The sequence below is a fragment of the Pelophylax lessonae genome (assembly GCF_965119305.1).
Source record: "Pelophylax lessonae genome assembly, chromosome: 7".
Lineage (NCBI taxonomy): Eukaryota > Metazoa > Chordata > Amphibia > Anura > Ranidae > Pelophylax > Pelophylax lessonae.
Genome location: NC_138774.1, coordinates 127,249,100 through 127,273,090, shown reverse-complemented (window position 1 = coordinate 127,273,090; position 23,991 = coordinate 127,249,100). Strand labels below are relative to the sequence as shown.

At 39.4% G+C, this 23,991-nt stretch overlaps 1 protein-coding gene across 3 annotated transcripts in view; it reads left to right on the top strand.

Annotated features, from left to right (window-relative positions):
* FGF13 (fibroblast growth factor 13) overlaps positions 1-23,991 on the top strand; it is a 635,343-nt gene that overhangs the window by 315,898 nt on the left and 295,454 nt on the right. For 2 of the 3 annotated variants that reach the window (XM_082263492.1, XM_082263491.1), the window contains exon 3: positions 20,173-20,340. The exons of the other annotated variant lie outside the window; for it this stretch is intronic. In XM_082263492.1, coding sequence (XP_082119618.1) covers positions 20,173-20,340 — 168 coding nt within the window. The remainder of the gene's footprint in view (positions 1-20,172; positions 20,341-23,991) is intronic. 3 annotated transcript variants of the gene reach the window in all.

The following is a 23,991-nucleotide window of genomic DNA, read 5'->3' as shown; positions in this document are numbered from 1 at the left end:
AATTCGGTCTCTTTTGTCCATGCGTACCTTGATTTTGTGGATATTCTGGTTAAAGTTCCCTTGTTAACCTTTGTGACCTAAGCTCAAGCATTGCTAGCTCCAACCAATAGAGCACAAACCAGTCTTTAATAATCAGCAGCACTCTGCTGATAATATCATTTTTGCAAGGCAAGGACAAGTTAAATTAGTCAGGGCACACTGCAACTGTGATATTTCAATAGGTCTGCTTGCTGTTATAACAGATTTTGGAAAATTGCTGAGATTCATCTTGCAGATCCATTAAGCTTTTCACAAAACTTCTGAGCAACATTGCAGCCTTATGCCATATACATATATACTGTACAGCCTCCCCTTAATGCTGCAATGTTTGTGGTTGAGGCTGCATTAAGCTCAGACATAGTGACAAAGAGATTGTTTTTTTTTAATACCAATGAATACATAGGCATGTGCAATTGCACTGCAGAGAGTCCATGTGTCTGAATTCATTAGACAACTATATTAATAATCCTATCTTATAGTAAGCTGGAAAGTCCACCCTACAGTCTATAGCCTTTTACCCTATGCCTAATGGGTCCATCATTTAAAACTGCTAAAGTTATGAGGATGGAACTTCAGTCATTTGAGTTCTGTGGATATCTTAGCACTAGTATGCATTGCTTTGTACAGATGCCCTACTGTGGTACAGTGAAACCTTGCAGTCACATATAAAGGCTAATCCAACAACCCACAATATGTTTTACTGGATAGTCGTATATCACAACAGAGCAAGACACTAATATTTGAATGTTCTCAAGTATAATGTCTCAAGCAGAAAAGCCTTTTTTCTCACTAAAGCCTGCCATAAATGGAGCAATTTTGCAGGAAATAGAATTGCTTGATTTCTCCATCAACACAGTCAGTGTTTATAGTGAACTCTCTCAGTGGAACCATTGTCTTCCCCCAGCGGGGTGCGGGGGGAAGACGTCCCGCCGAGAGAACACAGCGATTATTGCTAGAAGCTATAACAGCCACTAGCAGTAATCACATGTTAAACCAACAGGCTGGTTGTACCAAAGTTGACTGATCGATCAACTCGGGTACATTCAGCTTGCCCATGCATGATTCAAATCTCGGCCAATTCCTGCTGAATTGTCCAAGATTCGATCTGTCTATGGCCGGCTTTAGATGTTTATGTGTGTGCAGTTTAGTCTCCCCATTATCGCCATTTTAGGTATATAGGTTGATCTTGGACAGGCTCAAAGGGGGGAAAGGGACAGTGGCATGCAGTAACTAACATAATGAATCACAGATCACATTGGTCTAGCCACAATAAAACTACTCTTTGTCTGTTTATAAATTTTGTATGAAGTATAGCAAGTCTGTCCAACTCGAATGCTTAAGGACTGAAAAATCTTATTTAACTGACTATGACCTGCTATTTATAGCAATGCAAAAACTGTAAGAATCATGCCCCTCGAGTTACACAATAAATATCATGTTTTATATTACATAATTCCTGAATACATGAAGTTAAGTAAGTGTTGCCTTTAAGCGGTACTGCAAGAAAAGAGTGGGTGTTCTCATTGAATAAAATATATTCAAAGCCATGATTTGCAGGATTTCTGTAGTGGAAATACAAATTCCTATTTCATCAACTAGAAGTGATGATAAATAGCACCATATAGATGATATAAACAACTTGCCATCTAGATATTTCATGGCGTTATAAAATGGTATTGCAGCCTTCCACGCTTCTTGAATGTTAAAGGCCAAGTATGTAATATCGCAGTCCATTGTCCTTGTGAAATGCAAAAATAAATTATGTGATCAGCATCCCACTTTCAAAAGAATATTAACCACTTTACAACCGGAGGATTTTGCTGTCTTCCGTCCAGGCCACTTTTTGCGATTCGGCGCTGTGCGACTTCAACTGACAATTGCGCGGTCGTGCGACGCCGTACCCAAACGAAATTTACGTCCTTTTTTTCCCACAAACAGAGCTTTCTTTTGGTGGTATTTGATCACCTGTGCGATTTTTACTTTTTGCGCTATAAACAAAAAAAGAGCGTTTATTTTGAAAAAATAACAATATTTTTCACATTTTTTTATATGAAATTCCCCCCAAAAAAGATGTAAAAACCAATTTTTTTAAAAGTTTTTGGCCAATTTGTTTTATGCTACATATGTTTGGTAAAAAAAATCGCAATAAGCGTATTTTGATTGGTTTGCGCAAAAGTTATTGCGTTTACTAACAAAGGGAAAGATTTCTGTCATTTTTGGTGTTTTTTTTTTAACGCGTAATGGCGGCGATCTGCGATTTTTTTTGCGGGACTGCGACATTGCGGCGGACAGACCGGACCCCTGACTGACATTTTTGACACTTTTGGGGGTACCAGTGACATTACTGCAGTAATCAGTGCTATATATATGCACTGTTACTGTAAAAATGACACTGGCAGGGAAGGGGTTAATTTTATTGGAGAGGGAGGGGTTAATGTATGCCTGGTGCTTACTGACGTGTAGGGGGGGAGGTGACTATGTGATTCATGGACAGATCGGATGTCCAGCTATGCTGAACAGTCCGATCTGTCACTCCCTGTCACTATGGAGATCCGCCCGCTGTGTTTACACACAGCGGGCAGATCTCCAGACTCGATCCCCGACGATCGGGTAAGAGCAGCGGCGATCGCCGCTGCTCCTCCCCTGGCCCGACTCCCGCTGTGAATGAAAACAGCGGGAGCGAGCCTCCGGCGGCGCGCAAGCGCCGCCCAGAAGGGGAGGAGTCCAGTCACGTTAATACTACGTGACTGGACGGGAACGAGCCACTCTGCCGCAGTAGTATTACTGTGAGCGGTAGTAGAGTGGTTAAAGAGAGTAAATTAAATTGCTAAGGGGTGAAAAGTGCATGGTGTAAAGCAGATAAAATGAATGTCCAGCAGTATATCTTGTGATGTTTGGCCAGCCCACCTCCAGCCACTTTCATGTTCATTTCTTGGACAGCAGCTATTGCTTGTCTTGAACTAGGGACAAAGATATAGAAAACACTTTATGACATCTAACATTGAATCAGCATTGCAGAAAAGAGAGTCCCAAACTAATATCAGAGTCCAGATGTGGTTAAAGTGGTAGTAAACTCTTTACCACTTATACCTACAGGTAAACCCATAATAAGGCTTGCCTGTAGGTACTTTGAATATTTCCTAAACATGCACTTTGAATATCTCTTAAACATTAGGAGTGCATGAAGCTTGTGACATCACTGGCATGGCATCCCGTGCCATAAATGGCGACTCCTGGTCATTGCACCCCCCGCGACTCATGTAGCCGGAGGTCGCATACTTGGAAGGAAAACTGGGTGAAGATGGGAGCCCTCTCAGGGGTGACAGTGCGCCGCTGGAGGGCTTCGTTTTAAGGTAAGTCTCTCATAATGTGCTAGTATGCGATGCACATTGCCTTGCAGGGGTTTTTTTTTTTTTTTCTTTTTCTTCAACTGCAGTTCACTACTGCTTTATTTTATGTAGTGTACTTTAAAAAAGCTGTTTGAGGAGATCTTCTAAAGATACACAAAATCCGGTAAAGCTGTGTATAGTAACCAATAAGCTTCTAGGTTTAATTGTCAAAGCAAAATTGAACAAGCTGAAGTTAAAAGCTGATTATTTACTATGCGTGACTGCACCAGATTCCATGTGGACCAGTTTTAGTAAATCTCTCCCACTGTGTTTCAAGGTTTCTGAAAGCTCCCTTATCACTGCTTAATATTGTTGGAATGGAGAGGATCTAGATGAATAAAGCTACAAATCCAGATTTTATCATTTGAACGGTAACCAGTTATTCATTTCAAAATTGTAATCTCGGGATACCTACCTTTCATCACCTAGATCCCCTCTATCTTGTCCATTATTTTTAGGCCATTTTCAGCTTCTAGAAACAATTACACTTAATATATTTTCCTTAATCTGGATTTTTTAAGGTTCAATTCACCTATAATTATTGTTTCTTTTTAACTTTTTTTTTATTATCCTTATTAATGGGTCAGGGAATGCAAACTTTGCAGATGGTAAAAGAGTAGTTTACTGACCTAGAGTATTTTTGGTTATTCCCTAATTTTGAGTTAACAATTATAAAAACAAGCAGTACATAATAAGGCCCCTTTCACTAATGTTTTTTAATCTGTTTAAGATTTTTGTTACCTTAAAGAGTTCCTCAAAATGCCTTAACATTTTCTAAAGATGTGTACAACAAACCTTAATATTATAAAACGTGTTTCCATGTGCTGCATTGCAGTATATTTTAGCCTTACCAGCACAGAAAGCTGCTGCTACACTACTGTAGCTGAAAATGTAAAAGACAAAAAAGGACAGCTAGAAAAAGCTTATGTTTCCTTTCACTGACAGCCTTGAAATTAAAAATATATTTCTCTATGTTATGTGGCTATCAATGACTTGTTGATGTTATTATGTATTTGATTTTGTGCAAAACTTTCTATATTGAATCAATAAAGAACATGTCCTTATGTTATTTCATAGATTTAGTGAAAACATCATCTGTTTACATCTTTTATAATTTAGTAATTCTACAATGTGCTGATCCTTCATTGTCCTCTGCACAACAGCTGAAACTTGAAATCACATGGCATTTGAAAAATGCAATCTAGGGTGCAAAGAACCACAGAATAAGGAATAAACTCAAGAAAAATGTGGCCATAGACTTGGAGGCACACCAGTTGGGAAAATATACCTACGTGTAAATCGTATACCATGTGATCACCATGTGAGCGCTAGTATTTGCTATGCTAATGCATAAAACAACTGATGTGCTTCCAAGGCACAATAACTGTCTTTATCATAGCTATGACAACAATTGGAAACACGTATTAAGTAACAATTATACACAGAAGTCCAGTCAAAAATAAAATAAAATGAATAGCTCATTAAGGCTCGGTTCACACTGATGCGATGCGGGAAGGCTGCGAATTCGCAGCCTGTTCCCGCATCGCACATGCACCCCCGGCAGTTCACACTGCCATATGCGATCCGCTGGGGGTGTCAATGTAATCTTAACGACACCCCCAGTTTGATCGCATATCGCAGTGCGATCGTGCAGTTCGCACAGGATCGGATCGCACAAGTGTGAACCGCTGTGCGATCCGATCCTGATGCGGCAGCAAAAATGCCTCCTGTGCGTGTTTGCTGCGGGTGCGATGCGAATTTAGCCATACAAACTGTATGGCTTAACTTGCACCGCACAGCTGATCGCATGTCATGTCGGAGCAGTGCGCTCCGACATGACATGCAAACCCCGCACACGCAGTAGTGTGAACCGGGGCTAAAAGGTAAAATAAAATCAGTTTTTGCTGCCCTTTTCACCATCAGACCAGAGGTATCCCCAGCAGTATTGTTTTTCTGCTACTAGATGTTCTTGGTCTGATGACCTGCGTCATTCAACCAACTTTCTTGGAATCTGGGACCTGCCCCAGTCTGTGACTGGACAGTGAAAGAAGAAGCAGTAAAACATTGAGCTTATCTCTTTGTCGCTCTGCTCTCTCTCCTACTATCAGTATACTTCTTGTCAGCATGGAAGCCGATTGGCTATTTTACTGCTTCTTCATCTTACACTGCAGCCCTACTGTACAGGAACTACAAGAAGCTGATCACAGATCAAATTCAGATACTTAGGATGCTTGCATTTAAAACCTATTTATTGATGCATTAATGATTACACAGCTTGCACTAATCTATGCCTTCTATTGTATAGCTGCCTTTGGTTCAGCTTTAACTCACTTAAATAAATCTCAGTGTCAGCAAGGAAATAATGATAGACATAAACATAATATAAATATGTGTATAAATGTAAACGAGGTCAAGCAAAAAACAGTATGATTAACTCAAGGGGATGAGAAATAAAGTGTAATACTTACCTTACTCCTTTCCTCCCCTTATTACTTTTCTATACGATGCTCTGAACCATAGTTGCATGATGACATTGTCTACTACAATGTGGATCCAATTGTCCCACATTGCACATGAGGACGAGGGAGGACCATCCACAATCCAAACGAGATTGGTAGAACCTGCTGGAACAAGGAGTAAGGAATTAATCTCCATCCCCTTGGGTCAATGTGAAAGGGAGGGGGGGGGTGGTTGTAAGGGTAGATTTTTTTCATTCCTGGAGTTCTGTTTTAATCAAGGAAATAGCTCAAGCATTCTTCAACAGGTAAGCCTGAGAATTTTAGACACTTAAAATATGGATTTTCATTCTTCAGGGAAAAGGCAGCAAAATGATGATATCGAAGGCACTAAGGAATTGCTTGTCAAACACATTAGAAAAAATGTCAGAGGCTATTTAACTTGTTGCAAAAATGGCTTTTTTTTTTACTTTGTAATTTGAATTGTGTAACTATTTTCAAAAAACTATTAGATGGGCACCTTAAAGATCACAACATACAAGGGTATACAATGTACGGTTAACAGCAAACACACGCACATCATAGGTTGAACTGGATGGACGGATGTCTTTTTTCAACCTCACTAACTATGTAACTATGAATTATTTTTTAATATGAAAAATAGCTACATTGTACCGCTGTATTTGTTCAAATAGACTGGATGGAGCACTGAAACTAACCAAGAATTCATCTCTTTCGCATACCTGAGCAAAACCGCTTTCCCTTCTAAAGCCACTGGAGCAGATTTAGTGAAATGTCAAAATGGACAATAGGAGGCAAATGTTATGAGATGCTGAAATGTCGGCAAGTTTTATAAAGTGCAGCCAAATGGAGGGTTTAAGAAATGAGAGGCATAAGTAAGCTTGCTGTTGACAATATGGAAAGCTTGAAGAGCCACAAAGTGATAATAAAATTTCAGATGCAGGAGAGCTGAACGTGGACAGGTTGGAAACAGATTGTGGCATCGTTTAGCTCAGAGCTCATAATTTTTGTTTGACTTAAGTAGGATCAGTCAATACTTCATTTTCCCATGAATGATTACAGACAATTTGTCATGTATAGCACTTATATTATAAGATCAAACTGCTTTGCATGGCTTGAAACAATAGACAATGGACAGATTGTAGGGTGATACCTCAGTTGAACTGACAGCTTGGTACTTGAAATTTATTTTCATGTTTTATTTCGATGAGTGTGTCAGATTAACCACTTGCCGACCGCCGCAAGTACATATACTGCGGCAGTCAGCCCCGTGCAGGCAAAGTGACGTCTGGGTACGTCACTCGCCTGCGAGCCAATAGGGGGCTAACGCACGCCACCGGAGGCAAGCGCGCGCCACCGGAGGCGCGCTCCCACCCCTGCTCGTTCACTGTGATCCCCGCACGTGTGACCGGCGGACTCGATGTCCACCGGTAACTCGCGATTGTCCGGTACAGTGGGAGAAATGCAGGCGCCTAATGTAAACAAAGCCGCCTGTCATTCTCCCTTGTGTAAGTGCAGAGATCATACGGTCCTGCTATGTAGGATCATATATCTCTGTAGTTACACAAACAGCCACATCCCATAACAGTTAGAAGCATGCCCCTAGGGACACATTTAACCCCTCCTTCTCCAATAAAGTTAACCCCTTCCCTGCCAGTGTCATTTTTACAGTAACAGTGCATATGTATAGCACTGATTACTGTAGTAATGTCACTGGTACCCCCAAAAGTGTCAAAAATGTCAGTCAAGGGTCTGATCTGTCCGCCACAATGTCGCAGTCCCGCAAAAAAAAAAATCGCAGATCGCCGCCATTACTCGTTAAAAAAATAAAACAATAAAAATGACAAAAATCTTTCCCTTAGTAAACGCAATAACTTTTGCACAAATCAATCAAAATATGCTTATTGTGATTTTTTTTTTACCAAACATATGTAGCAGAAAACAAATTGACCTAAAATGTTAAAAAATTTAGATTTTTACATTTTTTGGGGGGGAATTTCGTATAAAAAAATGTGAAAAATATTGTTATTTTTGCAAAATTGTCGCTCTTTTTTTGTTTATAGTGCATGATCAAAAAATCGCACAGGTGATCAAATACCACCAAAAGAAAGCTCTGTTTGTGGGAAAAAAAGGACGTCAAATTCGTTTAGGTACAGCATCGCATGACCGCGCAATTGTCTGTTAAACTTACGCAGTGCGGAATCGCAAAATAGGGCCTGGTCAGGAAGGGGGTAAAATCTTCCGGGGCTTAAGTGATTAATTGATGGACAGAACAGGTTCATCACATTGCAGTTCTATTTGTTACCTGCTTAAGCCATGAACTGGGTCAGATTAAAAAAAATTGGAGTGAACGAAAGGAAATGACACAGTGGGGGCAAGACGGCTGTTCACTTTGCAAGGGAATTTGCCCCAGAGCTTAGTAATTGTGATGAAATTTTACTTGACAAAAAAGTGTAAAAAAACAGAAGGTTTGCTTGTACGTGATTGGATGATGAAAGCCAGAAAAAGGTCACCTCATTTGCAAAATTCTGTTGCAAAGCGAACGGCCTATAGTAAAATAAACCACAAGGAATCAGACTGGTTGTTACTGTTCCATTGCTGCCAATGGTTTTGATTTTTCATGAGCAGTCTGTTTTTGTGATCTGGCCTAGAAATTCTATCTTTATAAATGTTGAATATTTAGGTTTGCCAAATGTACCAGCTGAACCTGTTTTTGAGTCACTTTTCATTAGAAAGCATTTTAAATTTCAAAAGGGTTTGTATCTTGACATAATTAAAGGGGACACATCCCTTTTCCCATGATACATGACATCAAGAAATAACTTTACAAGTCTGCATAAATACATCTCCAACATATAACAAAACAAAAAGAGAGTAGACATTTTCAAAAATGCTTTTAAATTTTATTATTAAATAGCAGTTTTTGATTTCTTGTCAAGTGACTGTGCCTAGATGTACATAGAATAAAGGGTGGGGGGGGTGGGGTTGGGACTTTAAATGAGACGCACGGTGGGATGTGCCGTGCGTCTCCATCCCTATTCAATTGAGTAAAAGAGGAGGGTCGGGACTTTAAATGAAAGACATGACCAGGCTATCAGGATCAATCAAATACATTTAATAATGTCAACAGGTAATGAACATAATCATGAAGAATATGCAGAGTAATAGAACAAATTTTCTTCAAAGTATTGCAAGAACTGGTAAATGGTCCTCAAATCCAGTATTCATAAAAACCAATAGGGTATTGGGCAAGAATAGTAAAATAGTTGGATGAAATCACAACAATAATTAACTCAAAGTTGCAACAATGGTAGAATGGTATAATATGATCATAACATCAAAAAAACTTGACGCGTTTCGTGGACCGAGTGTACCACTTCATTCATATCTAAAAAAAATATATATGTAAGGCAACAGCATCCATGATATTGAATGAAGACTGGACAAAAGAGGAGGGGGGGAGAATGAGTCCCCCAATGAACCACAACTTAAGCTGCAAATAGAGTATTTGCTGGCACCAGGGGTAAGGCTTGGCACCAGGTGTCTCCCACGGGAGCTGAGGGCACACAGGGCAGGCGGGCAGAAACGAAGACGCCATACACCGAAGAGTGTGAGCTGAACTGGACAGAACAAGAATAGTGCATATAAGCAGCAAGGAAAATGTCCATGAATAGTATAAAAATAGTAGCGATATATGAATAAGGTAAGGATTAGTGTTGAGCGAACACGGACTGTATTATTCGGGTCCGTACCGGATAATTGGATTTTTGTTACCCGGACACGGACCCGAAAACTTTACTGTATGTTCGGGTTTAAAATCCGTGTTCGGTAATTTTATTTCCTGTTTTGTATGTAATGGCGCGGTTTTAATGGCGGGCTTCCAACAGCCAATCGACAAGCGTTTAACTGGTGTGCCATAGAAGCCATCACAGCCATGCCTACTAATGGCATGGCTGTGATTGGCCAGCTGAAGCATGTGACCCAGATCTTTATAAGCTAGAGACACAGCGCGCTGTGCGTCAGTCTGCTCTAGTGTAGGGAGAGAGCACACACAACGGTGCTGGCTGCTGCTGATTAGGGACAGACAGGGAAAAAAAACATTGTGCCCAAAAAGAATGCAGGGACAGGTCGGAGTGTAGGCAGGGAAAGATATTTGAGCATTTTAGGGACAGGCTGGAGAGAGTAGGCAGGGAGAGATTAGGAGACACAGGACAGAACAATCGTCCGTTAGCGATCTACATCGATTTTGCTGTGTGGGGGGTGGTGCAGTGAACAATCTTTTTGCCCTCACTTGAGCCCACTGAGGAGGAGGAGGAGGAGGATGGAGAAAAAAATATATTTTTATCAGTCTGTTGTGTGCAGCGTTCAGCTATATTTTACTACAGAGTGCTGTTCTAATCTGCTATTTAAAAATTACAAATTTGAAGGGGAATTTTTTTTGCCATGCTCTTAACTACATTTTGCTGCCATTTGCAGCACTCTAGCCCTTTCCATTGGTTTTTTAGAGCCATTTTAGTGCCTGAAAGTTTGGGTCCCCATTGACTTCAGTGGGGTTCGGTGTCCAGGTAAAGTTCGGACCCGGACTTTTTTTTCAAGTTCGGCCGAACCCGCTGAACACGGACATCCAGGTGTCCGCTCAACTCTAGTAAGGATATATTATAGTGCTGCTGGCTAAATACAGATGTGAAGAAAAAGTGCCTAGAAGTGCCTAGATGTACAGGTGCAATCTGGGAAAATGATGTTGCCAAATGTAGAGAGAGGGAATAATTTCCTCAATCTTCCCTCCCCTAGTCATCACTCACTAGAACTGTAACTTTGTGCCTTTCTGGTAAATCACACGTGGCCTTTTTGGACAGGGATATTGTATTCCAAAAAGTGTATGTATAGCCATTTTTTTATTTAGGATAGATTATGGAAAGATTACACTTCCTGTGAGTGTATGCAATCCCCTGTGAGTTTTTTTTTTTCTTTGCTGTCCTTGTCCTATTGGGGGAGATTCTCCTTCACTTCCTGTCCTGGAGATGTAACAGGAAGTGTTAGTTTTTTTCTTCAAAGGGAGGATAATTCCTCTCCTAGACAATTGTCCCCATTGTAACATTTCCTCTAACCTCTTGTTTTAGCAAGAACTGTAAAATTTTGGATTTTCAATTCCTTTCTGTCTCCATAGCATTGGTCACCAGGACAGATAGGGAGGGTGAGTCTACCCATTAGGGACGCAAACAAAAAAACTGTAAAAAGAGTTCCAAACCTTCTTTACTTTATTCAAAACTAGAAAAGGGTTCTGCTTCTTATTGATTGTAAAGATTCTTTGTTTTGTTTCATTGAAATAAAGAAGATGCTTTACCTACCTTCCCTGTGCTGTCCGTTACCTCCTTCTCTGGAGTACCCTGCCAGCACTGTGTGCTAGGGGGCACCCATGCATGCTCGCTCCCAAGCCAGAAATAAAGTTGATGTGAATAACGTTGCCCTCAAATTTAGGTGACTTTATTCCCTCATTATATTAGCAGTCAGTGTTTGGATAAAACAGCAACTGTGTACCAAGAAAAATCTGGAGTCTACCATTGTTGATTTTAGTGATGCTGAATTGCTGACTTCAATATTTAGATTGAAGTCAGAACTTAGTGCCGGTTCACACTATTGCGATGCGGGAACACTGCAAATCTACTGCGTGCTCCCGCATCGCATCCGCAGCACAGGCAGTTCACACTGCCATATGCGATACGCTGGGGGTGTCAATTCAAGGTTAACGACACCCCCAGATCAGATCGCATATCGCAGTGCGATCTGACAGTTCGCACAGGAATCGGATCACTCTGGTGTGAACCACCATGCGATCCGATTCTGCTGTGGACCAAAAAAAGGGTCCTGTGTAAATTCACTGCGATTGCTGTGCGAATTCAGCCATACAAACTGTATGGCTGAATTCGCACCTCACAGACATCGCATGTGATTTTAGGAGCAGTGCGCTCCGAATTACATGCATTTTCTGTCATCGCAATAGTGTGAACCGGCACCTAATTGCATGATGCTTTTTACACGTCGGTGACCCAGAAAAAAAAAGAAACCCACTCAGTTGTCATGACAGCCAGGCAACTGGCATTCTGAGACACTGGAAAGAGAGCAATAGTAGCTTCCATGTCACTTTTGGCACAGTTTTTTTTTTTTTTTTACATGGAAATATTTCCAGATCTTGATAAGTAAACCCTTATATAACAGAGTTTTATAAATAATTTTATGTTTTTATTTACTATTGTCAGCTTTGTATACTTTGGAGCAAATGTAGAGAATTTAATAAAGGGCAAAGAGGGTCCTGGGGACGTTTTAGGTAACTATAGTTAAAGTGCCAGCAGCTATCACTTTTATAAAGCCCAAGTTTTTATTAAAATAAAATAAAAAAAATAATTACAAGGGACATGACTTGATTTTAAATGAATGTGTCCCTTGTGTTGCTGGCTCCTTGAAATCCTCATTCTCTGATACCACCCCCAACCCCTTTCATTGTAATCTTCAGATGTGGCAGGGGTTAAGTGGGGTACACACTAGTAGAAAATCTGCCGAAAATTCCCGCCCGAGGTAAAATCGTACGATTTTCGGCTAGTGTGTACACAACTTTCAGCAGCCGATGCCGACATTTTCAATGAAAAAAAAACAGAGGGACAAACACCAAAATTTTTATCGTCCATCCCCAGACGACCAATTTTTCGTTTAATGTGTATGCAGTACGTCCGTGAAAAATCAGATACGAAAGACAGCGCATGATCTGAAGTTGCTGACAACCCGGAAGTCTAGGAACAAATGTCCCAAAAAAAAAATTGGACGAGAAATTTCGTGAACATTTATGCACTGTCAACTAAAAACGGTTATGAACGCTGAGCAAGAGAGAGAAAAATCTGAGGATATTTCATCCGATTTCCGTTAAGTGTGTACGGGCCTTTAGGAAAACCGAGGGACCTGTGACAGGCACTCATAAAGAGTGCCCCTGACTATATGCCTTCTCTTTCTGCCCAGCCCCTCTATTCATAGAAGCTGGTACTACAGCTTATATGAATTAAATGTGATCTATGAATGGAAGGGGCAGATCTTTCAATCATCCACCTGTCCTCCATTTATAGATCATGTTTATTTCGTAAAAGATGTAGTACAACTTCTATGAATAGAGGAGCTGGGCGGAAAGGGCGGCATAGTTTGGTACTCTTGATGAATGCATGTCACAGCTCCCTCAGTTCTATTAACCTTTGCCACCCTAGAATATTATAGGGGGATGGTAAGGGGTCGGAGGATAACGATTTCAAGGAATACAGGTGCCAGCAGAACAAGGGACACATAGTGATTAATAGTAAATAATGTCCCTTATGCTGATTTTTTTTTTTGTCTGAACTTGGGCTTCAATAGCGTGCTGACTGTAACGTCACCAATAAAAGTTACAGTGTATATTACAGCCGTGATGATGTCTTCAGTAGTTTTTTTAGTATATTTTCAAAGCTGTGACATAAGGATCTAGGGGACAAATGGGAATCTGTAGGAAGGGGTGTTTATTTTTTTTATAAAAACTTATTTTTTTTTATAAAACTGTTTGAATTAAATCTGTTTTAATTTTTTTTTTTTTTTTTAACTCGGTTAATTTTGGTGTCAGAAGTTTATTTATAAGATACTGATTCTGGAGTATTTTTCATTAGTTAACATATTGGTAAAAATGAACAGCTGGCGCCCTCTATGTTTGAAATATAGCAAAGCAACACCAAATATGACATTATAAAGCCAATATTTGTGTTTTGTATTCTAAGGTTTTATTTTTTCCTGATAAAACTCAAAAGTTGTGCAAAATAACTATCATCTACTATCATCAATTATCAGTACACAAACATCTGCCTGCAATGTTCCTGATCCTTCAATTGAAATTAAATTATATTTGTTTTTAACAGTGTATGAAGCATACTAGAAATGCTTCTGCACTTTGTATGTGGGCAATGGACACTGTGATTGCTTGTGTTTGGGGGAATGATGTGACACCTGTTAAATATATAACATTTAGAAATATATGATATTAATTACTCAGTTCGCTTAACATAATCAAAGTGCTCTACTATGATGTTAAAAAGTAAATCCATCTACTTTTAACTTGTGCTAATATAAATAAATGGTCTGTGTTTTACACTGCTGCTTATGCACTACAAGGAATAACATAACCCTGAATATTATGGACATTTTATAGGCATTTTGCTGTGATTTCTAGTATTTTTATATTTAATGGCTTACTTGTAGCGCTATCCTATATGCAAGCTATACTAAGTATATTTATTATTTAGGGTTGCTTTCTTGCAGCAAATGTCGAATTGGTAGTAGCATATCTACTTGTTTTGGGTCGTTATGGATTTAATATTGTTGTCACTATTTGCTAAAATGCAATTTGTATTTCTTTTAAAAATGCACTTGCAGCCAACTAGCTAGACCATGCCTGTCAGAATTTGACCCTCATATTTGCAACTTGTGGTCTTTGGCAGTTAAAATGAATGAGAATGCAATATTTTTTAATTTAATCAGTGAACCCACTATGCAGGGGAGGACTGGGCAAGGGGGCAGGGGGGCAAGGGGGTAAGAAGGCTGAACTGCTTCTGCCATAGACATGTCTGAAGAATTCCTGGTGAAGAGAAGTAAAAAGTCCCCACTGCTGACCTACTAAGTGTGAGATGAAGACAAGGACAGAGCACAGGCCTCCTTCCCCAGCATGGATGGTGTAAACTGTGTCTGAGCATCTGAGCAAAAGCATTTCCATGCCCCAGCCAGCCCCAACCGAGCTGTCCCAGCTCCCCCCAACCTGCTGACCAGATTGGAAACCCGGAATTGGCCGGTTGGTATAGAGTACCTGGAGTTGGGGTCAGAAGGAGGCCGGGAAGAGGGAGAGCGGGAAGGGGCCAAGTCGCTGCACCATGGGCCTCTGGACTGTACTTGCCCCCTGGGCCGAAAGTTACCAGTCAGCCCCTGCCACTATGTAAGCTTATATATAAGTGATATTGCCCCTATGCACACATGCAAGCAATATATAAGTGATATTGCTCCTATGAACCATAGATATAATAAGACAGAATGTAACCCCAGGTAAAGGTAAAGGTGGCCATACATGGACCGAAATTCGGCCTGTTCAGCAGTGTCCGTCACTGTAGGTGTAGCATTCTTCCTCCTGGACACCAATGTAAGGGGCATTTTTCCCATTGACCCCCCCCCCCCCCCCGACAAGAAATTGGATTTAGTTAGGGTTCACCGAGATCTAAAACGTATTTTAAGGGGTTCCTCTGGGATGAAAAGATTGAGAAAGGCTTCTATAGAGCATATGAAGGTTGTAGCTGGGCCACCTGGACATCCACCAGATACAGACTCCTGCCCAGGATTTCTTCTGAATCATTTGGCTCTGAAATTGAAGAGTTTACAGCCAGTGTGTAAGTAAATATGACTTTATGAAAAAGCCAAAGCTTCCACAATGCAATAGATTATATTTAAAAAATGTACTAGTTCAACATTATACACAGAAAGCTCCGCCTTGATAAAGAGGTCAGTTTGGATCCCAAAAAGATTTTAAGGACCTAATTTCTTCACCTGCCTCTGTATATTACATACTGTATATCACCACTATATGTGCACTGGGTTTTTAAATAGCATCAGCAAGGGGGTTAGAGGACAAGTTGCAAACTGAGCTTAGGTTCACTTTAGGTGAATGAAAAGCTGTGTTTTGTATATTTTACGTGGAGCTGGACTTCGGAGTTTTCTTGTTGTTAGATAAGAAATAAATTGTGCGAAAAAGGTAAAAAAAAAACTGATAATACTTGTATGTAATGTTTCAATAAGTGAAAGTTAACCATGAAACCATGAAAATATTTGTGTACCATAAAAATTGGTGTAATATTCTATGTTAGTAAGAAAAAAAAAAGAGAATCTGAGCATTAAAGCATTGGCCATGTCTGCAGTGTGCAGTTCCCTGCTTGCCTTCTGCAGCGTGGTTGTTTCATTAATTTATTCTCTCTCTGCTAGACATAATAGCACCTACAGACTCTGGCTGCAAACTGTCCCTATGTCTGCTCTCTCTCCAGCATCCAAATCTCCTGGTTATTTTTAAAAAATAGGATTTGCGGTTGGCTTTGGCAGATTATAACTAATTGAATATTGAATATTTCACAAAATATGTACATTGCGGTATTCCAATGAAAGCATTGGCCAATGATACTGAGGCTAGGATGGGTTGACGTATTTTTTGGCAACGTTGTGCTTATTTTAAAATATGTTTGGAATAGAGCTGTAGACATAGACAGCAGGAAAGTTTTATGGATGGAGTGATTATGGAAATGTAACACTAGTGTAATGACAATAATTATCACTATCTATTTAACAAATGGGCATTATATAGTTGCTATTAGATTTTCATGAGCATTCTTTGATGTTGGCAGTAAAAATAGAAATTAAAATAAAAATTTGCTATTGGGTTAGATCCTAAAACTAGATAAGCTAATAAATCTTTTGAAATGTTATGTTATACTGTATATTGCATTTTGTTCTCTGTCCAAATGGCATAAAACCACTCCACCTCGCAAAAACCCTGTCACTGTGGAACTAAATCCAGCAATTTAACATTTTCCCAAACCAGTTACATTCAAGACATGGTAACTGTTACAGTTTGCCAGTGTGCTTATGTCAGCTCTCAACTGCGAACTGTCATCAAATGGCTGGTGTTACAGCTGGTCATGCGTACAGCACTGCAGATCAAACCAAGGCTAGGATGGTTGCTTCCTTGGCTGTAAAGGATAGGAGGGTTAAGTTCCACCTTAACTATTTAATGCCAGAACCTCTGCTGACAACTAGAGTTCTTGGACTGGACTGTGGGTTTGGGGTTCAGTACCAGGGAAGGGGGGGGGGGATAATATAGTACTTGTCTGTAACCCAAGGGTGCCCAGCAGTATAGAAAAATTGCTTTGAGAAGTATCCAAGGATCATGCACTTCAGTAACATGAATACCATAGCTAGGTTTTAGGACCCGAAAAGGTGTAATATTTCCTGTTGCTTCTGAAATAGAATTAACTTAGTCCTGAATGTTATGTTAATCTGCCAAACCTGATTATTTGTATTATTGTTATTATTATTAATGTTTAATAGCTACCATTACTACTAAATTTGATCAAAATATACTTCAAGCGTTTTGCTGTGGTGACTTCCATCTAGTGTCTTTATTCTGTGCTTTTGACGAAGAAAAAATAGCTGGATGTAGGATGTAGATTACTACTATTCTTCTTGCTGTACTATTATTCATCAGGTATATTTTTTTTTTTATCTCTGCTTTTTAATTGAAAAAAGGCAGGGTTTTATTAAATAAGGTATTGGTTCACTCCAGTTATTTATTAGCAGCACTCAGATATCTGTTTGAACACTGTTACCATTTTGCATGTTTATATTAGAGTTGGCTAATTTATTTACTTATTGTTGTTCACGCATATTACGTTAATTTAATTTTAATGTTTCTGTTTTAAGTGCATGCTTATTACATTTTATTCAAACTATTTATGTTGTTTACTTTCTCTCCTGATGCAGTTATTAATAGTTCTAAAAATATTTTACTCATGTCCCTGAGAGTAATACCTGTCATATTTTAAAACGGACAGGTAGTATGATAACTACAAAATTTAATGAATCACATTTTCTTTCTGGGCTGGGAAATTCCCACTTTTACAAGGCAAATTATTTAATGAAAGATATATTATATCTGTATACTATAGATACCGTATATGTAACTAACTTGCATAATAAAGCCTTCTGAGATACCTGTCACCTATTTCAAAACTGGGCCAGCCATCTGATAGGAAAATACAATTAATAATACATTTTAGAGAGTGACTTATGAGAGTCCCAAAAGGGTCCCTCCAACTACTCCAAATATTTATCTCTGTCATGGAATGGGATCAGTTCCTCTCTTAAGCCTAGTACACACTAATAGTTTTTTTTTTTGTTCAACCCAGCAGGGCTGAACGAAAAAAAACTGACAGCTCAAGAGGAGCTGCTGTACTAAAGATCTGACATTAGTACAGCGATCTCCCCTGCTGTTCTATTGTATTCTTACAGGGGGACGGCCTCCCCGCCAGAACACTTCTGTTAGCGTTCCCGACCATTGGCTATCAGGAGCCGATCAGCAGACCTTTTTTGCAGTCATGCTCCTTCGACAAAAGCTGGCCGAACGGCCGGCTTCTGTCGGACTGACTGCAGTAAACACAAGCCAAATGTTGGCCAGTTTCTGTTGAACCGGCTGATGCCACCCAACTTTCGGCCCATGTGTGCTAAGCTTTAGCCTTTGCAAAGGATTGGATTTGTGTGAGTCAGAAGCACTAATTGGCTGTTCAGACAGTGGCAGCCAGTCAAGGTCTTCACGCCACACAAGGCTGATCTTTTTCTGAAGCTATTCAAGAAAAACAGAAGTGAGGTATTGGCTAGGGGGCCTATCCGCAAGACAGAGGTAAGTATTTAGGGAAGAGGGATTTTTTGTAAAGACAGTTTTAATGGACAGGCTTCTTAAGTATTTTTTTTTACATTAAGTCTGCTTTAAAGTTACTCTGTTGCCTGAAATTTTTGAGGACAACATATGCCCTGCAAAAGATGAATCATATTTACCTTTCTGGCATGTGATGACCACTAAAAAATGTTCATCTTCCAACACAATTGTAGGTATGAATCACTGCAATTCAGGCTGCAGCAACTTTTCTTGTATAAGATAGCAGCAGGGGTTATCTCTGACATGTATTGAGCCTTTTCTTGCCAAAATATGACAGTGGCCCTTCTTGCTTTCTACGGGAAAAATAGCTACAGTCAGGAGTGTGGTGCTTAATTTCCTTTTCTGACTGATTTGCTAGAGTGCAGTGAGCCAGATCAGCATTCAGGGATTTTGCAATAGGATGAGCCACTTACCTTAATCAGTATACATCATTCTGTGACACTTGACAGGTACCCAGTATCACGATGTATTCCTCCCACTGGTTGCCATATCATTACCGTTTCCTACAGTAAAATGATAGCCAGTAGGAAGAACCACAGAGTTTAGCAGGAGACCAGGCATCCAACATACACAGAAACATGTCATATGATGAAGGGTCTTTGGTGGCCATAGCTGTCACTTAACTTGCATTGGCTATAATAATCTGTCACCAATTATTTCAAATCTTAAACACTTTGAAGCATTCACTTGATCAAAATGTGTTGTGGAGATCAATTGAAACCATTGAAACGCTAGTTGAAAAGCTTCTGGAAATTGGGAGATTATAAAAACCCTATAAAGGAAATTGTTGTAGACCAATAAACTCGTCGTAATTGTGTTTTCAATTAATAGGTGAGGAAAACCTTCCAAAATTGCCAAGTACACCTCCAAAGTTGCTGTTAAAAAGTAATTTGAATAAATGTTAGGGCCACAAAATGGCAGGCCACTGTGCTGTTGTAGGTGACAGGTATACTCTACATATACAAACAGTATAAACTCAGAAGTGCTGAACTATTTTGAGGATTACATGAATAAGTCGCTGAAGTGAAAAAAATATTAGATTTTTGTTTTTAATACCAGTAGGCCTCATTTACCAAAGGGTCTAAAATAAGAACTGCATTGCCCACAACAACCAGCCAAAATCTCCTCTTTATTTTCTAACGTTCTTTGGGAGAATAAAAAGGACAAACCTTGATGGTTACTTTGGACAACAGGCAATTTTTATTTCAAACACTTTGATTAATAAGCCCCACTGTTGCTTCCTATGTAGTCAAAAAGACTAAAACGTAATTGCCACCCATAGTATCCTATCGGATTTCAGCTCTTATTTGTTAATGTGTAAGAAGAAGTGTTGCTGCAAGCAACATTTTGGTAGTATGGTGGCTTTCAAAAGACTCTTAGACGTACATCTCAAGGATCAGAACATTCAGGGCTATGTGAGATGATTCTAGCCACACACACCTACACAGGTTGAACTGGATGGACTATTGTCTTTATTCAACCTCACCTACTATGTAACTATGTAACTATGTAACATGAGCACTTTACAATAAGGCACTCAGAGACAGCGCAAAAAAAAATCCTCTTATAGTTCCAGCACATAAAGTGGTAATTTTTCCCGGCCCTTGCACCCCTCTTCTCTTTATCACTTGTCAAGGTTGATGTTTTCTCTGGAAATAACTTAGCACATTTTTTTTTCTAAGAAGTGAGTAGATTGTCATATTGAGCTCTAACTCCAGTTCATTTTGTTATGTGGTAACCACAGTTCTGGATGACGCCCCCCCTGGCACACAGGAGTACATTATGTTACGGCAAGATTCCATCCAGTCAGCGGATTTAAAGAAAAAAGAGTCCCCCTTTCGTGCTAAATGTCACGAAATCTTCTGCTGCCCTCTGAAGCAAGTGCACCTCAAAGAAAACACAGAGCCGGAAGGTTTGTGCACTATGGATCCATGTTATGTTCGTTTTTTTCCCTCCCTTTCTTTTTTTTTTATACTGTTCGTGTCCCTATCTCGTGCTGTACATTCCCCGGCCTGTGTCAAGAATGACATGGGGAACATAATGCGCTTCATATCATGTCCCCCTGCTTGCCTGTTAGTGTCTTATACAGTCTACCAAGGGACACTGTATGATATTAAGCATGTATACGCATTATACCGAAAACCTATTGAAAGATAACAAGCAATGACTTGGCTTTTCCCCTTCAGACCTAACTGTTTTTATCCATGCAGTCTGCATCATCACTCTGCCCTTTTGGCTGCTAAATTTGCTTGCTATTAAAAACAGCATTTTCCCTCATGTTCTCTTCCAAAAATTTGAAGCAATGCACCTTTTTCAAGAATGGCACTTGTAATCAAATGACCCCCTCCTTCCTCTCCATAAGGCTTCTGCACCTGCTGTAATAATTGAAAGTTTAGCGTTAGCGCCAAAAAAGCAAGAAAAGAATGTTTTTGTAATGCACGCTGGACATGAATAAATTGCATGCAAATGAACTGTGCATCTGAAAGGAGATTGCTTTTTTTTTCTCTGTATTTTTTTCTTTTCTTTCAGGCACAATAAAGGTTTGGATTGATTTATGTTATGTTTAGTAAAATAAAAAAAAAATAAAAAAAAACACTGTAGACACCTATTTAATAAACGAATGCAGTTGCCCTTAGCAGAGGACTCAATTTTAGGCTACTGCAGTTAGATAGGTTAAGTGATGATTTCTGATTGGGTATGTTGAGTTATGACACTATAGTAGGTATGTATTGCACCTTACTCTGTACTGAGAGTATTTAGGTTGTCATTGTGGAGCACTCCTGAAAATACTGGTTGCCAGGTATCATGGCAAATCAAAGGTTTGAAAAATAACTGACTCAGAAAAGGAATGAAAATCAGTTACTAGGAAATCACACACTGCATGTTTGTTCATCAGTGACTTAAAATATTGGAGCCAGCAATAGCTAGACAACTGGCAATTTCAGATACCAGTCTACAAATCTCTGTCATCACAGGTTTCCTTTAGTACTAAGGATTTTTGAAACATTTTGAGTATCCAATTGTAGATCAACGAAATCAATAAGCACTCATTAGACGTGAATAATATATGTGGACCCAGTCTTTAAAATATATGTATAGCCAAAATTTTTTTCTAGTTTTGAATATTATTTAAAAAATTACAAATTTTTTTTTTTTTTTTTACTGTCAACAGTTTTTTTTTCTTTTTTTTTTATCTAAACATTTTTCATGAGAAGTTTGCAAAATACAAATAAACAGAATAGGGAAGGTACACATCTTGAATAAATGCAGAAAATCAACATGATATATAAAGCAAAGAAAATAACAATTACAAGGGGTAATAGGTTTCAATAGTGCCAACTATTTATGCAGCACTTTACATACTGTACTCTCACCTTAGTAAAAACACAAAATAATATGCGCCTAGAGAATGTAAAAAAATCTCTGAACTTCAGTCCATATAAAGTCCCATATAAAAGAAACGGGGGGGGTGGTAGTCCACAAAGGACTGCTGATCAAAGAGTAGAGCAGACTCTGTTATACATAAGTGTAGTATCTTTAATACAACAATGAAAGCAAGAAGATTATCCAATCGCATGTTGTGCAATAGTTACAGGCATATAAAGATGGGAGGATGTCTGTGAGGGCGTACGTCAGCCTGGTCGCCAACTGCAATATCAGCATGCTGTGCTTTGAACAGGGGGGCCAGTGGAAAGGCCGGAGACAGCAGGGAAGTTGGAAGCTGTAGAATACTGTGTGTGTGTGGATCAGGCACCAGGCTGTGGAGCACACCGTGGAATGCAATGCCCCAGAGGACAGCCTTGGACCTGAACTTTCGCAATGCGTTTCTGAACATGCGCAGAACACCCAGGGGTTATGCTACCACATTCCTTTCTCAAGCTCAAAAGCTTTTGAGCTTGAGAAAGGAACGTGGTAAGTAACACACCCCCCTGGGTGTTCTGAGCATGCTCAGAAAGGCATTGCATGATTTCTGGTCCAGGGCTGTCCTCTGTGGCATTGTGTTCCACAGTGTACTCCACAGCCTGGCGCCCAAACCACACACGGTGCTTTCATTACTTTCTTATTGCTTTCATTGTTTTATTAAAGATTCTACACCTAGAGGTACTCGTCCCTTTTCTTTTTACTCTCACATTAGTCCCTGCCCTCAAGGAGCTAAAGTTTCTGTTTTACATGCATATATACTAGGGCCAATTTGGACAGGAGCTGATTAACCTACCAGCATGTCTTTGGGGTGTGAAAAGAATACGCGAAAGCACACAGAGAACATGCAAACTCTATGCTGATATTCTCCTGATCGGGATTATAAGCAGGTACCTGCTTGCTCACAGCCCAATTAAAACCTCTGTCAGGTTATAGTCTTCTCTATCCTGCAGGGAGATTCCCTTTACTTCCTGACTTTGAGATACTACAAAAAGTGAGAAGAAATCTCCACAAAGTGAGAAGAATTCCCATCTTAGACAGCTGTCACCAGAACTGGTGTCCCCATTGGAAGATTTCTCTCACCTCGTTCTCAAGACAGAAAAATGTAAGATTTCTCTTAGTGACAATGATCACCTGGAGAAATAGATGGTGCATTTCTCCAGTGGAGACACAGACCTAAAAAAGAAAACATGGCAGAGGGTTTAACTCTTCCTAATCTATCCAAAACAAAAAAAGAGTTTTCCTTTTTATACACTTTAAACTAATGAAAAACTAAGTGCAAAGTATTCCCGAATCAGCCCATTATATTTCTGTTTCCTATAGGGTGGAACAGTCAAGATAGGTCTCTCATTGATACATATGCTGTCCTTTGAGAATCCTCACAGCTCTTTTCAATGTCTTACTAAACATGCTACAATTAGGAAGAGCAAAAAGCAATAATGTGCAAAGTACTATAAAGAATATCTAATCATCAAATTTGTACCACAGTAAAGTAATATCTGCTGTATGTTGGTATTTTTGGTACATTGTTGTTGCTCTTTGCACTAATTTATTTAAAAAAATAATAGTGTGGCCTATATATCAACCAGTCAAATTTCTGCCTTTATATTTTAATCTAAACCAGCAAAAATGGTGATTGTAATCAAACTGGTTGCTATAGGCATAGATTCTGTATTGAATGTATAATAGCTAGATATTTTCTTTGTGTTTAGATTAGACTTTTAAGTGGAACTATGAGCAAAATAAAGAAAAAAACATATTTGATACAGTCCAGTAGCATTATTGCAGCAGTCCTACCTGTAACATAGGGGTTGATTTACTAAAGGCAAATAGACTTTGCATTTTGCAAAGTGCTGTTGCACTCTGCAAGAGCAGCTGTTCCAAAATTTAGTAAATGAGGGGCAGCTCTGCTGACTTCCACCATCTAATAATGTGCAAGCAAAAATGCTGTATTTTTATTTTCCTTGCACGTGATTGGGTATTGTTTGCTAATTGAAACTTCACCTCATTTACTAAGCTCTGGAGCAACTGCACTTGCAAAGTGAACAATCTTTTTGCCTTTGGTAAATCAACCACAAAGTCTTATTACATGCTAATATTTAAGCCTGTTGGTTTCAGCTTCAATTACCAGACCAAGCTTTCC